This window comes from Nanorana parkeri, unplaced genomic scaffold (genome assembly GCF_000935625.1).
Source record: "Nanorana parkeri isolate BGI_ZX_2015 unplaced genomic scaffold, ASM93562v1 scaffold1365, whole genome shotgun sequence".
NCBI lineage: Eukaryota > Metazoa > Chordata > Amphibia > Anura > Dicroglossidae > Nanorana > Nanorana parkeri.
This window is the reverse complement of record NW_017307633.1, coordinates 310,390-326,155: the sequence shown is the minus strand read 5'-3', so window position 1 is coordinate 326,155 and position 15,766 is coordinate 310,390. Positions and strand designations below refer to the sequence as shown.

The 15,766-nt window shown below is 47.8% G+C and overlaps 1 protein-coding gene across 1 annotated transcript in view; it reads left to right on the top strand.

Moving 5' to 3' along the window:
* FANCM (Fanconi anemia complementation group M) overlaps positions 1 to 13,260 on the top strand; it is a 123,432-nt gene extending 110,172 nt beyond the window's left edge. The window contains 4 exon segments of the mRNA XM_018569608.1: positions 2,895 to 3,267; positions 4,480 to 4,771; positions 5,588 to 5,680; positions 13,203 to 13,260. Of these exon segments, the coding sequence (XP_018425110.1) occupies positions 2,895 to 3,267; positions 4,480 to 4,771; positions 5,588 to 5,680; positions 13,203 to 13,260 (816 nt within the window).
* Positions 13,261 to 15,766: the final 2,506 nt, after the last annotated feature.

Below are 15,766 nucleotides of genomic sequence, written 5' to 3'. Positions count from 1 at the left end.
CCCCCCCAGGCCAGCCAACTAATCGATAATCAGAATAGTTGCCAACTATTGTCATCAATTTTTATCGATTTTAGTCGACTAGTTTTGCAGCCCTAGAGATTTTCTCTCTTCCTGTTTGGATGACAACTGCAACATTTTTAGACTTCTTATCCCTTTCTGATAATGGTTACCAAGGCAGAAAGTGAAGGGAAATCACCCGTTGGGGGACACAACAAAGGTTCTGACTCTTGCCCACCCTTCCAAAAACTAGGGGAAAATGATTGGAGTTCTACTTTATATCTTATAAAATTGGCACATAGAGAAAACAAGTCTATTGACAATAGGAACCATATACTGATGTGTGTATGCAACAATCTTTGCAGTTGGAGGGTGACCGGTTGTTCTATTCATTATCATGTTTACCACCCACATGCTTTGTTAAACCACCGCCTGCCTGTACTGGAGATCCTTTAAAGGTGATCTTCGCTCTATAGAAGAGCCGCGGTGGAGGAATCTTCCGGATCAGACACGCTTATGTGTGTGTTGGATACCTGCCCCCCCCTGTGTTGTGGTTCCATCCACCAACTTCTACAGGACAGGGGTTCACAGATGAAGTCCAGATATGCAGAGGGGGTCCAGAAACCAATGCACCCCCAGAGGTGTCTGATGCTTCCGCTGTCTTAGTCTAGATTGTTGGCAGAGTATGTTGGTATACATTTTAGTGTTTTCATTTTTAGTGACAGAGTCTCTTTAACTCAATCCTATGTTAGGAGTCTCATTATGGGTCCCTGAGGATAGCCTGGAGCAAAGTGTTAAATAAGGATGCACCGGGGGTGGTTTATGATGTAGACGGATCATATCTGGCAATGGGTTCTATAAAACATAGCTAAAGAAAAGAGTTGCTTTTTCCATAGTTGTATCATCCTCCTGGGTCTGCAGTGTTGCAGGTGTGTGGGAATCACAAAGGTCTTACGTGGAGGTGCACAGTCCTGACGATGCTGGACCAAATGTGATTCTGAGTGGTGCACGTAGTGACTGTGATAGATGGTGCCATGCATAACCAGTACCAAGGAAGGAAATCTCCAGCACTCCAAAGATGTATATTCTAGATAGAAAAAATGGTACATGCATGAATCTATAACCAGCCTTTATAGCAGGGCGCACATTGGCTTCTACATATTTTTGGCCAAAAGTTTGTGCAACTAAAACCTCTGATTTTAACGCATACTGCTGACAGGGCTACTTGTTTGGTTGCAGGCTGGCTGGCAGGTTGAGGCTGGGGAATTTCTGTGTTTTGTATTGTTGTTAGCCTTCCCAATGTGCGTCCTGCTATAAAGGTCGGTTATAGATTCATGCCGGTGCCATCTTTTCTAGTTTGACTATTTTGGGTTTGGGGGACGCACTGGAGTCCCAGCGTGCATTTTTGGTTGCTGGGCCCCCAGTGCGTCCCTGCACCTTATTAGGAGGAGTTGGCTACCTCCAGGTACACCTGCATGTAATTTTTCAACTTCATTAATATGCTCACACTTGGAGACTCGGATACACAGAGTTAGGACCACACTTTACAGAGGTGCCTTAGCGCGGCGGTGTGGCTTCTACATATTTTTGGCCAAATGTTTGTGCAACTAAAACCTCTGATTTTAACGCATACTGTTGACAGGGCTACTTGTTTGGTTGCAGGCTGGCTGGCAGGCTGAGGAATTTCTGTGTTTTGTATTGTATATTCTAGATCCTTGGTTCTCAACTGGTGGGGGTCGCGTCCCATCTTTTGGGTCACAACCTATGTTCAGTAGGTCACTGCATGCCTTCCAGTTTTCTAGGTGAGAGGCTCCTCTGCCTTCCCCTAGCACAGCACTGTCCGTTCTCCCACCAAGCAGCCATTCATAATATGCTGCCAGCTTGAGATGGAGTGGGATGGAGCTATGGCTGCGAAGGAGCTCCATCCATATGTGCATTGCTTACAGCTTCCTCGCATGTCCTATAGAGGGGCCTGGACCGGAGTGACGTCACATTCTGGCTCCCGGAACCTCTACAGGGCACACAAGGATGCTGTACAAGCAATGCACATATGGATGGAGATCCGTCACATCACAGCAGTCCACACTGGACCCCAGGCTGAGGATCCATTGCAGTTCTCATACGATAGGGAGATTGGGTGCATCTCCAAAAACTATTTTTTACATTAAATGTGTGTGGTTTTTGTGTGTGCCGGAGTGTGTGAGGTTTTGTGTGGCTGTGTATGTATGTCAGTATGTATGTATGTCTCGTTCACACTAGTCCCATGCGATGAACGCTCTGTACCATGCAATTGCACCTACCATGCGTTCTGGTGTGGGAGGTGCGTTGGGTTGCCATTAATTTGAATGGTACCTCAAACTCGCCTCCCCAACACAGCTCATGCACCCACACTGGAACGCACAGTACCCTAAGGCCGTGCATTACATTGCAGTTTGAATTGGGTTGCGACCTAACGACGGAGGACAAATGTGGGTCCTGAGGTTACACAGGTTGAGAACCACTGATCTAGATGAACTCAGAACACATAATGTAACATGTTCTGGACACAGAGTCGTCCTCCGAGACCCCAAAACCTATCTATGAAGTGCTGGTGACTCTCGTTTGAATTACAAGACTGGCTAAACAGAATCACAAATATTTTGGCAGGTTGAACAAACCACATCTATGTATTGTATGTATTTCTGTTGTGTTCTAAGCTGTTTGGCTTGACTCTAGTCTGAGCACAGACCTTCAATGAAAAGCAGGCTCAAGTAGTCTGTGAATAAGGCGGACCTTCTATTGTCATGGCGCTCCGCTTTAAGTATAAATATATATTTTCTTGCATGCCATAACAGAGTTAGAGAATTTTAGGCCAATGTTTTTCTGACGCGTGTAATTTCTATATGATAACCCCGCAGCCGGAAGATACCTCTGTAAAATGTGGCGGTGATTCTACTTGGATGGCCTCATGGATGAATGACTCCTCCCTCGGGAATGTGCTGGGATCAGCGCTGAGCAGCGACAGGCTCTGCATCCTAGCAGACACCCGGGAAATCTCCTCCGGTCCCGAGGTCATCTCCTGCCTGAAGAGCGCTCATGGGGTGCGGGTGGAAATCTGCTCCCTGGGGGGCTGCGATTACATCGTCAGTAACCGCCTGTCTGTAGAGCGGAAATCCCAGTCGGAATTCTCCAACTGCGCGAACAGGAGTAAGCTGGCCGAACGGATCCGGCATCTGAGGAGCATGTTTGATCGGGTTTGCCTCATCGTGGAGAAGGACCGTGTGAAACCAGGTACGATGTGCATGGAGGGATGCGTGTACAAATCCGCAGACTGGGCGTCATAGAAAACGTTAGGGCCTTCTTCACACTGGCACTGCCATGCTTTCTAAACACAGGAGAAGTTATCTGGGAAGGAGAAATGCATTCTATGGATCCCAGGTCACACTTTTCCTGCGTTTAGACGTTTTTGCCCAAAGTCCTGTTTAGAGCTTCTAAACAGATTGTGGACGCACAGAGTTCGGATTCCTTTAAACTCAGCTAAACCTGAATGCAGGTGAACGCAAAGTCTGAATGATACATTTATAGATGGGACTTGTCACTGCCAGAAAGAGGGAGGCTATTGCTTTTGGGTTAAATTTAGGATTCATGCATACAGGTGGCTGAGCCCCAAACATGTAAATTCCCGAGTGTTTCCCCCGACAGGGAGCCCTGTGTGCTGTGTACAGTCTTCGGTATGGATATCTGTGCCGATACTGGGTACTGTGAAAATGCTCCCATACAAAAAGCCGATACTGGCGCTTCACATTTGTTAATGGATTCGGCTGCTGTAAGGTCCTGCGCTTGCTGGGGATCGTGTTGCGCCTCCACACCAAATTCCAACATTTTACCATGTTATCTGACTGCAGATCATTCCTCCTCCATCCCAGCCATGCTGCCATCTTATCTGACTGCTGGGATTTGTAGTCCTCTATAGCCGACGGCATTATTTGGCATTGCTGTATAATGTATTGCTGGCATTTGTAGTTCTCCATAGCTGGTTGTATTCTGCATTGCTGTATAATGTATTGCTGGGATTTGTAGTTCTCCATAGCTGGTTGTATTCTGCATTGCTGTATAATGTATTGCTGGGATTTGTAGTTCTCCATAGCTGGTTGTATTCTGCATTGCTATATAATGTATTGCTGGGATTTGTAGTCCTCTATAGCTGGTGGTATTCTGCATTGCTGTATAATGTAATGCTGGTATTTGCAGTAATACATTATACAGCAATGTTAGAAAATGTCGCATGTCCCTTTAAGAAAAAGTACCGGTAATTAGTATTGGTGAGTACTTGAGGGAAAGTACTTATAATATCCCCAAAAGAAAGCATACAAGCCGGATCCACGCTCCCCTTTCCAGGGACACGCCCGCTCCCCTTTCCAGGGACACGCCCGCTCCCCTTTCACACCAATGTGAGTTTGTTGCTAGCTTTGCTGAATTGGCTTTCATGTTTCTGATCTGCAGGAGAAACCTCTCGGCTATTCCAGAGAACAAAGTATTACGACGGCACGCTGTCCACTTTAATCAGCGCCGGGGTCCAGACCCTCTTCAGCTCCAGCCAGGAGGAGACGGCGGGGTTATTGAAGGAGCTGGCCTCCCTGGAGAGGAGGAAGAATACGGCCATCACAGTCCCCACTCAGGTGACCAGCCACAAGCAAGACGCTCTGAACTTCTACCTGTCCATCCCCAATGTCAGCTACATCACCGCCCTCAACCTCTGCCACCACTTCAGCAATGTGCGGTACATGGCCAACAGGTAAGTCTAGGAATCCATGGATCTATTGTAAAGCTGAACTCCAGAAAAAACAAATGTACAGATGAAATATATATGCGGGAGATGTTCTACTGGCCAATGGGAATGCATTTCAGTCCATCCAGTCCTGAGATGTACACAGCCCGGCCTGGTAGGGGAGGACGCCTGATCTTTCGTGTGTTGCAATGCTTCCTCCTCACCCTGTATCTGGAGAGTGAGGAGAGTAACATGCATGTAGACGGAAGTGGCTGCACGGGATCAGCAGGACTGAGATTAACATGCATGTAGACGGGAAGTGGCTGCAGGGGATCAGCAGGACTGAGATTAACATGCATGTAGACGGGAAGTGGCTGCAGGGGATCAGCAGGACTGAGATTAACATGCATGTAGACGGGAAGTGGCTGCAGGGGATCAGCAGGACTGAGATTAACATGCATGTAGACGGGAAGTGGCTGCAGGGGATCAGCAGGACTGAGATTAACATGCATGTAGACGGGAAGTGGCTGCAGGGGATCAGCAGGACTGAGATTAACATTCATGTAGACAGGAAGTGGCTGCAGGGGATCAGCATCTACTGTGCTCTATTCGGCTGGTTCATTAGGAACCAGCCAGAACTTAACCAGTGTATACCCGGCTTTAGGATTTATATCTTGTTTAATTTGCCCCAACAAACGACTTCCTGCTTCTGGCTCGCTGTTGTTGACAACCCGGAGAATTCTTTTCAGATGCTTTGATGAATGGTAATACGTGAAATAACCTCTGGCTGCTGCATAATATCTTGTGTGCGCTCTCTGGGGTAACTTTCCTCTTATTCTGCAGCTCTGTAGATGTTCTCTCCAGCAAAGGACAAGTGAGCCGGCAGAAGGCCGAAGAGATCTACCGCTACCTCCGTTACCAGTCTGACCCGCAGCTGCAGACGGGTGACAAACGGAAACCCCACTGACCCTTTCCTGTGTGGAGATGGTATTGCAGGACAATGCTCTCCGGTCCTTCTAAAGCACTTTAATATTCTTTTGTATTGTGTGTTCATTTTGTAGTTTATAAATAAATGTTTTTGGAAGATGCGATTTAATTATGCTGCCAAGTCTGTGCTGACTTTGTTCAGGGCTGGTGCAGACTTGGGCGATCATGTGCGGTTACCACACGGCCCCATTTCAATGCGGTTATATCCACGCGGCAATCGCTGGGGAAAAAGGTACCTTTTTTTGTGTGACATGCGCCACACGGTTTTTTTCCGCTGCGATTGTGCACAATTACACAAGTGGAATCCCTACGCAATCTGCCTGGCTTGTCTGGTGCGCCACTACAAAATAATGGCATCAGCGGTGGTGTGCGCTTCTGTGACCACGCGACCATCCACGTGGTTTTGTGCAAGATTCCTGCGTGGTCACGGATCACTCAAATGTGAACCCGGCCTCAGAGCTACACTTCTTTCAAACAAAATATTCATGCAAGCCTGGGCTAAATATAATATACACACACACACACACACACACACACACTAGATTGCCAAAAGTATTGGGACGCCGGCCTTTACACGCACATGAACTTTAATGGCATCCCAGTCTTAGTCCGTAGGGTTCAATATTGAGTTGGCTCCGCCCTTTGCAGGTATAACAGCTTCAACTCTTCTGGGAAGGCGTCCACAAGGTTTAGGAGAGTGTCTATGGGAATGTTGGACCATTTGTGAGGTCAGGTACTGAAGTTGGAGGAGAAGGCCGGGCTCGCAGTCTCCGCTCTAACTCATCCCAAAGATGTTCTATCGGGTTGAGGTCAGGACTCTGTGCAGGCCAGTCAAGTTCCTCCACCCCAAACTCCCCCATCCATGTCTGGAACAGGAAGGAGCCATCCCCAAACTGTTCCTACAAAGTTGGGAGCATGAAATTGTCCGAAATGTCTTGGTGTGCTGATGCCTTAAGAGTTCCCTTCACTGCAACTAAGGGGCCTATCCCAACCCCTGAAAAACAACCCCACACCATAATCCCCCCTCCACCAAACCTTACACTTGGCACAATGCAGTCAGGCAAGTGCCGTTCTCCTGGCAACCGCCGAACCCAGACACGTCCATCGGATTGCCAGACAGAGAAGCGTGATTGGTCACTCCAGAGAACACGTCTCCACTTCTCTAGAGTCCAGTGGCGGCGTGCTTTACACCGCTGCATCCAACGCTTTGCATTGCACTTGGTGATGTAAGGCTTGGATGCAGCTAGCTTAGAAGCTTCGTTTGAATCTTTCAATAAAAGCCCTTCCAGCAGTAAGATGTTTCAGACACAGGCATCTGACTATACAGAGGGACCACAGGTGTACGTACAGCAATGAAACGCAACCCCCGGCCCTGGCACTACAGCTGTGTGATTTAGTAATGCTTGCTGAGGGGAGCAAGCTTTGCTGATTGCTGCTGACTTCACAATTGGGAATCCAAGATGGCTGTACATACCTCGTATTCAGTATCTGGGGATCTTCAATACTCCATAGCGGCTTCCATTTCCAAAGCTTGGAGCTGCACCAGGTCCCCACCACAACATCCCCTAGTGAAATGTGCACTGCAGGGAAAAGGAGTTGGCATGGCACAGTGCCATCCTCTGCTTTGAGGTGACACTAAACTCAGTTAAGGTATTTTAATAGGAGTTACATCTTAGTCATTTAACAAAAATGTATCTTATTTGTGTATCACTCGGCTGTAGATCCTCCAATCATCTCTGAATTGGTGCTGACACTGTCCTTCCTTCTGGAGGGTGACTACTTTTGTTGCCCATGGTCTGTGTGTGTTGTAAAGTAGTCACCGCTCCAAGCTCACTCCTGTGATGGACTACAATCTCAATACAAATTAGTAAACTAAACATGAGATTGGAGCGGTGACTACTTTACTTTTGGTGTGTCTGGTGTGTGTTGGTTGTAGCCCCCCTCGATAAGGAAGGACAGTGTCGGCACCAATTCAGAGATGATTTGAGGATCTACAGCCGAGTGATACACAAATAAGATACATTTTTCTTACGGTAATAGTTTGGGTACCTGAACATTTTTAGGATGTAACTCCTGACTTTAGTGTCCACACTAGACTGTGGCATCATGGGACAAGGAACATGTATTGAGTAATCACAATAGATGACAATGAGAAACTAGTTGGAGCAGCAGATATCCCAAAATGCAATATTTGTGGTCACATGACTGAAATCTTGTTTGGGATTTGCTCAGGGGTAGGTGACACGAGTGCTAATATGCTTGGTACTGCATATTCATATGCACACGAGATACAGTCTTCAGGAAACCAGGCAAAGGATAAATGGGGGTCTACCATTGCTGACCTACTCCTGAAATTTCTCCACAATCAGTTCTCTGCACTGGAAACCTAAAACAAGCGTACAAAAAGATCTGCTTATTTCTTCCTAGAAAACCATACTGTGCACTGGCAACACGGATCAGCTCAGCAGTGCTTTCAGTCAGTGCTGCTCTTCTGCATGTGTGGGATGTCAATTACATCCTATGAGGAGAAACAAAAAGAATCACCGGAATAACAGTGAATTCAGAAAACATATAAAGGCTGCACCCGCAGGTAATGGGAATAGTCTCTCCTCCCCCGCAGTCTGTTTTGAGTTGATGTTCCCTTTTACCAGACAAACATGGGAGATACATCAAGTGATTTTTCAAATGAGGAAGAACAAAACCACAGCAAATGATACACGGCTACAAGATTCCTATCCCAGTACAACACCCGCCTGGGACTAAGACAAGACCCCCCCCCCATCCCTGTACAACACCCCCCCGGGACTAAGACAAGACCCCCCCCCCATCCCTGTACAACACCCCCCCGGGACTAAGACAAGACCCCCCCCCCATCCCTGTACAACACCCCCCCGGGACTAAGACAAGACCCCCCCCCCATCCCTGTACAACACCCCCCCGGGACTAAGACAAGACCCCCCCCCCATCCCTGTACAACACCCCCCCGGGACTAAGACAAGACCCCCCCCCCATCCCTGTACAACACCCCCCCGGGACTAAGACAAGACCCCCCCCCCATCCCTGTACAACACCCCCCCGGGACTAAGACAAGACCCCCCCCCCATCCCTGTACAACACCCCCCCGGGACTAAGACAAGACCCCCCCCCCATCCCTGTACAACACCCCCCCGGGACTAAGACAAGACCCCCCCCCCATCCCTGTACAACACCCCCCCGGGACTAAGACAAGACCCCCCCCCCATCCCTGTACAACACCCCCCCGGGACTAAGACAAGACCCCCCCCCCATCCCTGTACAACACCCCCCCGGGACTAAGACAAGACCCCCCCCCCATCCCTGTACAACACCCCCCCGGGACTAAGACAAGACCCCCCCCCCATCCCTGTACAACACCCCCCCGGGACTAAGACAAGACCCCCCCCCCATCCCTGTACAACACCCCCCCGGGACTAAGACAAGACCCCCCCCCCATCCCTGTACAACACCCCCCCGGGACTAAGACAAGACCCCCCCCCCATCCCTGTACAACACCCCCCCGGGACTAAGACAAGACCCCCCCCCCATCCCTGTACAACACCCCCCCGGGACTAAGACAAGACCCCCCCCCCATCCCTGTACAACACCCCCCCGGGACTAAGACAAGACCCCCCCCCCATCCCTGTACAACACCCCCCCGGGACTAAGACAAGACCCCCCCCCCATCCCTGTACAACACCCCCCCGGGACTAAGACAAGACCCCCCCCCCATCCCTGTACAACACCCCCCCGGGACTAAGACAAGACCCCCCCCCCATCCCTGTACAACACCCGCCTGGGACTAAGACAAGATCCACTTCTTTCTTTAACACCCGCCCAAGACAAGATTCCCCCATCCCCGGCAATGATCATCCAGACAGGACATCGTCCAATTACTTTGGTTTTGGCCTAGTGTCTACCATACACTATATAGATTCCACTTCCCCTCAAACCAAATATGAGGCGTGCTCTTCCTACAAACAAACATTCATTTCCCAAGTAAAAGTTTATTCACGTAATTATTTCAATAAGTACAAAAACACAGAATGGATTGGAATCGTGGATCATCTTTATACATCTGGCCTCAGTACAAAATGAAAATACAAACAAGCAAAAAGCTGAACAACAGATTATCACAAATATAAAATGTACACCTAATTACAAGTGATATGTTTTTAGCAGACCCGTTCCATATGGGAAAGTATACCTTGAAGAACTTCTTCAGGCAGAAATAATAAACTTTGCAGTGGAGCAACCCTGGCACTGCAATTACAGCCGAGGGACATACCATCACTGGAGCAGAGGGTTCAGATTATTTCTGCGCAGAGTTCTTCTTTAAACCTGTCTGGCGAGTCACTGAGACTTCAGGTATTAAAGCCTAAAAGGTCCATCTGGGTAAAGACAGACCTATTTCCCTCACAATAGGTTTTCTTTCCTCTGCAAACGTTTCTCCAACCTGTATGTAGGGAGTGGGTCAAGGCTCAATCCCCCATCAAACTCCCCCTCCTATTCATATAGATGGAACAGCCAACAATGGATGTGGAAGCTCTGTAGGAGATCACATCTAGCCCAGCTAGCGTTGTACAAGCTGAACCTTTCTCCACCCGCAACCAGTGCCAGCGGATAGTATGTATGAAACCTGCCCAGAGCTCTTTCACAAAAGCATTTTAGTATTCTAAAATACCACTATAAAAGTCCTGCTGAAACAAACGCTAGACACCGCATTAAAATAAAAAAAATCAAGGTTTCCCTTTTTAAAATTAAAAAAGGAGCTTCACACTTCCTCTAAAAAAAAAAAAGTGAAAAACAAATTTAATGAAACAGATTCAAAGATACATTTCCCATCAGCTGACATAATTCTGGACACCTAAAAAGAAACATTAAAATCTGCTGCCCTAATACTCTATAGGAAGGATGATCTAACGAGGGTTGCTTTCATCAACGTTACATTGTAGCCTGACCTTCCCATGCCAGGAAATAAATATGTGTGCTCATTCGGTATATACATGATTGATCAAACAGCACGGCTCTATGTCTCCTCAGAAGAAGAATTGGAAAAATAATAATCCTTTTCTCCCTCATCTGACGAGGACACATCATCCTTCTTGAACAGTTTTCCGATCACCGATGTGTCTCTGGAACCTAAATGGAGCACACGAAGGGAGACCAGGAACAGTTGTGAGATCGGGTAAGACAAGCTGGGGACCCGTATAGATTTTACTTATACATAAAACTTGGTAAAATAATAAATGGATGATGACAAGTTCACTTCAAAACACAAAAGTTGATAATAAAGTACAATTCCAGGTTTACAGCAGCAATAATTACCTTTCCCTAAGGCCGTCACCCTTCGAGAAGTGGGAGTCGCTTGCAACGTGCCTCCCTAATAGACAAAGAAAAGGCAAAATGTCTAATATAGGAAATTGTGATACAGTTTATACAATCTCATTGTTACAAGATTCCCTAATCAGAGACGGCAATCATACCATTCCGCGCATTATGAATACCCCACATTCATGAAGCCAGTTACCAAAGAACTCCCTACATGAGGTGGGTAAGGATACTTCCTGAATCTTCACCGAGCAGCTGCCTCATGCATCGCCACATTCATTCTTTCTAAGGCTTGTCTGAGTCTGATCAGTGGCTGTAAGAAACTGCTGAAGGGCCTGTGTAGATGGATGCTCATTTCCTGCATCACAACACCGGGCAGCAGATTCCCATTGACTACCATGGTGCAGAGTGCTAAGGCTGCATCCAAACTGCTTTGTGTTTCTTTAGACCCAGCAGGTCCTGTTGAGATGCGTTTCCACTGCGGGTAAAATTTGGCATTCTGTTGCAATTTATCACGTGTTTGAGTGGCACTGCATTCGAATGCACAAGGCGGCATTTAATGGGTTATTAAACCCTCATACGTCTAGCAAGCTTTATATAAAGCTGTGGACTGATCACTCTCCATTTTGGCAATATTCATCTGGACCTGCGTTGCGTGTTCTCCGAGAGTTACTTTGCTTACTCTGTCACAGGAGCAGAGACTATACATACCGGTTTCCTGTTTATGTGAGCCGTAAACTGTGCCTGCTTCATGCTTTTCTGAAGTCTGTACACATACTTGTCATTGTGAGATCTGCAATAATAAAACACAATACAAATCACTTCTGAACACACATGTCCCCAATAACCCGAGTACTACTGCCCTACGCTCTTGCATTTAAAACATGCCTAACCATAGAGTTTCTATTGTTGAACGATCCTATCTACGTTTCCCTGTGCCCCAACGGCGTCGGAATCAGAAGCTGCAGCACTTAGAAGGGGTTGTCAGTCCACGTCGCTGGTCATACGAATATAGCGGGGCACATACCTAATAGACATACGCTCGACTCCCCGACACCAGAGCAGCCCATGGAGCAACCAAGGTTCAGAAGCTGGCCCTGATTTGCTGACAGAAGGAACCCACAGCAGGTCAGGCCACCAAGGGGTAAGTCACTTATTGTAGCTGACCTTCCTTAGGCACTAAAGAATGCATAGGGACAGACCTCTTCCTGTCTGATAAAAATGAAGGGACTGAGGGAAGGTCAGAGGACGGCCCCTATTCCCAAAGGGAAAATAAGATTTTTTTGTACATCCTGTAATATCCATTCCTAAAAGTCTATTAATGGACTCAGGAATGCAGAAATAGTCAGGTAAAGCTGCCACCCTAAGGAGGATTGGACAATGCAAAGTAGGGATCGAGTACCGATATTTTTTTTCCGGTACTCGCCGATAGCGAAAGTCCTATTCAGGAAACTAGGTGGCGTGCAATGACTCGCCACCTAGCTTCCTAAATAGCCTCAAAGCTGGGTGGCGCATAAAGACTCGCGACCCGGGTTCCCGATTAGCAGGGAAGCCGCCTCCATGCTTCTCGTCACCAGGTGACGAGAAAGCATGGAGCCGGCTTTCTGACTGGCCAGAAAGCTGGCTCCATGCTTTCTTGTCACCTGGTGACGAGAAGCATGGGGACGGCTTCCCTGCTAATCGGGAACCCGGGTGGCGAGTCTTTATACGCCGCCCGGCTTCCTGACCAATCAGGAAGCCGGCTCCATGCTCTCTTGTCACAAGTGACAAGAGAGCATGGAGCTAGCTTCCCGGACAATCAGGAAGCCGGGCAGCCCGTAATGATGCGCTGCCCGGCTTCCTGATACCGGAAGTATCGGGCTAGGCATCAGAGCATTTGGGCGAGTACGAGAACTCGCCCAAATACTCGGCACCGATATCAATACTAGTATCGGTATTGGTGTATACCTAATGGAAAGGGTTGTAAGCCAGCCCCAGTGTAACCCTCTCCCACCCAGAAGGTCTTTCTCCTGATGCTTCAATGCGACCGGCCTCACTTCAGAAACAGGGTTGCATCAGAGGCTGTGCCACAGTTCTGGACCTCGCTCCACAATGCACATCCCAGTGCCCGACTGTCCGATTCTAGGATAGCCTCACAACATCCAATGGCCTATTCACAGAGTGGGTCAGCAGAGTCAGGGTAACACACCTGAGGCTGTGACATGGCTTCAAACCTGGAAAGCGCTCTGCTTAACCACTACAAACAGGTCTGGAAAGTGCCATAATGCAGAGCTTAGCGCCCATAGGCCACATTCCAAGTTAGCCCCACAATCATCCACTCCGGCAGGGTCTGGATATGGCCTCCAAAGCTATTGCTGAAGAAACACCAATCTGGATAGCAGTGTATGAAGACCAGCTTAAGCAGCCTGTAGAGGAACCTTGACAAAAGAACAAGAGACGTTTCTCAGCAAGGCCGAGGAGAGCCACCCATTCTCCTGGACACCAGAAGACTGAGGCATGCTGGGTAGAGGAGGGGATATACTGGCCTATTACTTTTCTGTTTACCAGTGCCCAATGCTGCCCAAGATAACAGCAAACCCAAATGTTTCCGATTATCTGTGTCCCTTAATAGACGATGGAGAAAGTGGGGTATGGGCGGAAGACCAAAAATAAGAGACGTGAGCCCCTTTCTGCCATAGTTCCCAGCAACAAGCCTCAGAACAGAGGGAACAACCGACCAGTTCAGCTGAACTCATTGCTTTTAGAGTTTTGTGATCACCTGTCCTTGTGGGAGAAGTCTCTGATGAGCCTACATGGGCACCCTGGTATGTTACAGCTACCGGCCTGACGCAGGGCTCTACAGTGGAGCACTTAGCCGACATGCTACACACGCCTTTGCTGGGGCACATTTACCGAAACGGAATAAGAGGGTTGTAACCTCACCTGTTGATGGAGCCCAGCATTCCAGGAGAGATGTGATCACACTGAGGGGTGTAAGCAAAAGGAAATACACCAGAGGAAGGAGATGATGGGGTATACTCATCCAAGTGGAAATCCGCATCCTCGTCGGAGGCCCTCAGTGTTGGTAGCTATGTGCAGAAGACACAAAGGGAACAGACTGCAGTTATCACAATATTTATAGAAATAGACAAGGCTTGAAACATGTTAGGGTGTCTCACCAGTCAGCATGACCGGACTATAGCCTATAGGAGACTATAGGAAACCACTAATATCATTGTAGTTTTTATTACATTGGTTGAAGTGGTTTCAGAAAATCTGCCCAATTGTGGGGCAGAATAAAGCCAACAAATAGGTACATTGCAAGAATCATTAGTCCTTGTATATGAACGCACACCAATGTCTCGACACATGTTATAGACCACAACTGAGGCGCCCTACCTTCACCATTTTATTCCGAAATGGAGTGGAGCTGAACAGGTCATCAACATCATCTTTCTCCATGTGATCCAAAAACTCCCGCATCTGCTGCTTCCTTTTCAGGGTCCCCACTTTGGCTGAGATTTTTACTTCAGTTTCTTTACTTTTACCTGTTTGGGTAGAAACATCACTCACGTTGGAATCCTTTCTCAAGAATTAAGAGGCGAGTAAACTTCTGTCCAGTTTTAAAGCCCAAGTGAACTTTCAGTTTAAATCGGCCACAAATATTCCAAGTGTATGAAAAGGATTCTCCAACTAGATTGACCGCACACTGCTCCGCATCACTATACAACTTTTATTGCAGAAAATGCGGTCGCATAGCGTCCCCGCATCTTTTACTGACCGCCTCTAATGCATTTCGGCCAATCAGGCTTACTCATGGAAATCTCTATGAGTAAGCCCATTTGGGTCAAACACGTTAGAGCCCAAAGGGTCTCTAACCATTCTCCTGGCAACCGCCAAACCCAGACACGTCCATCGGATTGCCAGACAGTGAAGCGTGATTGGTCACTCCAGAGAACACGTCTCCTCTTCTCTAGAGTCCAGTGGCGGCGTGCTTTACACCACGGCATCCGACACTTTGATGATGTAAGGCTTGGATGCAGCTGCTCGGCCATGGAAACCCATTCCGTGAAGCTCTCTACGCACTGTTGTTGTGCGAATCTGAAGGCCACATGAAGTTGGAGGTCTGTAGCTATTGACTCTGCAGACAGTTGGCGACTTCTGCGCACTTCAGGATGCGCTGACCCCGCTCTCATTTTACGTGGCCTACCACTTTGTGGCTGAGTTGCTATTGTTCCCAGTTGCTTCCACTTTGTTATAATACCAGTAACAGGTGACCGCGGAATATTTAGTAGCAAGGAAATGTGACGGATGGACTTATTGCACAGGTGCCAACCTGTCACGGTACCACGCTTGTAGTCACTGAGCTCCTGAGACTGACCCATTCTTTCACAAATGTTTGTAGAAGAGTCTGCATGCCGAGGTGCTGATTTTATACACCTGTGGCCATGGAGGTGATTGGAACATTTGAATCCAATGATTTGGAGGGGTGTCCCAATACTTTTGGCAATATAGTGTGTATGTATATGGTGCACACTGACATCTCGTGGAGAAAATCACAAATTGAATGCAAGAAACTCCTGAGGTAAGCGTTTCCCAAACTGACATTCAGCCCATGTTTTTTAGGATCGCTTAACAAAAAAACAAACAATAAAACACACAGCACTGGCAAAGCCCCCCCCCCCAAAAAAAAAAAAAAAAAAAAAAAAA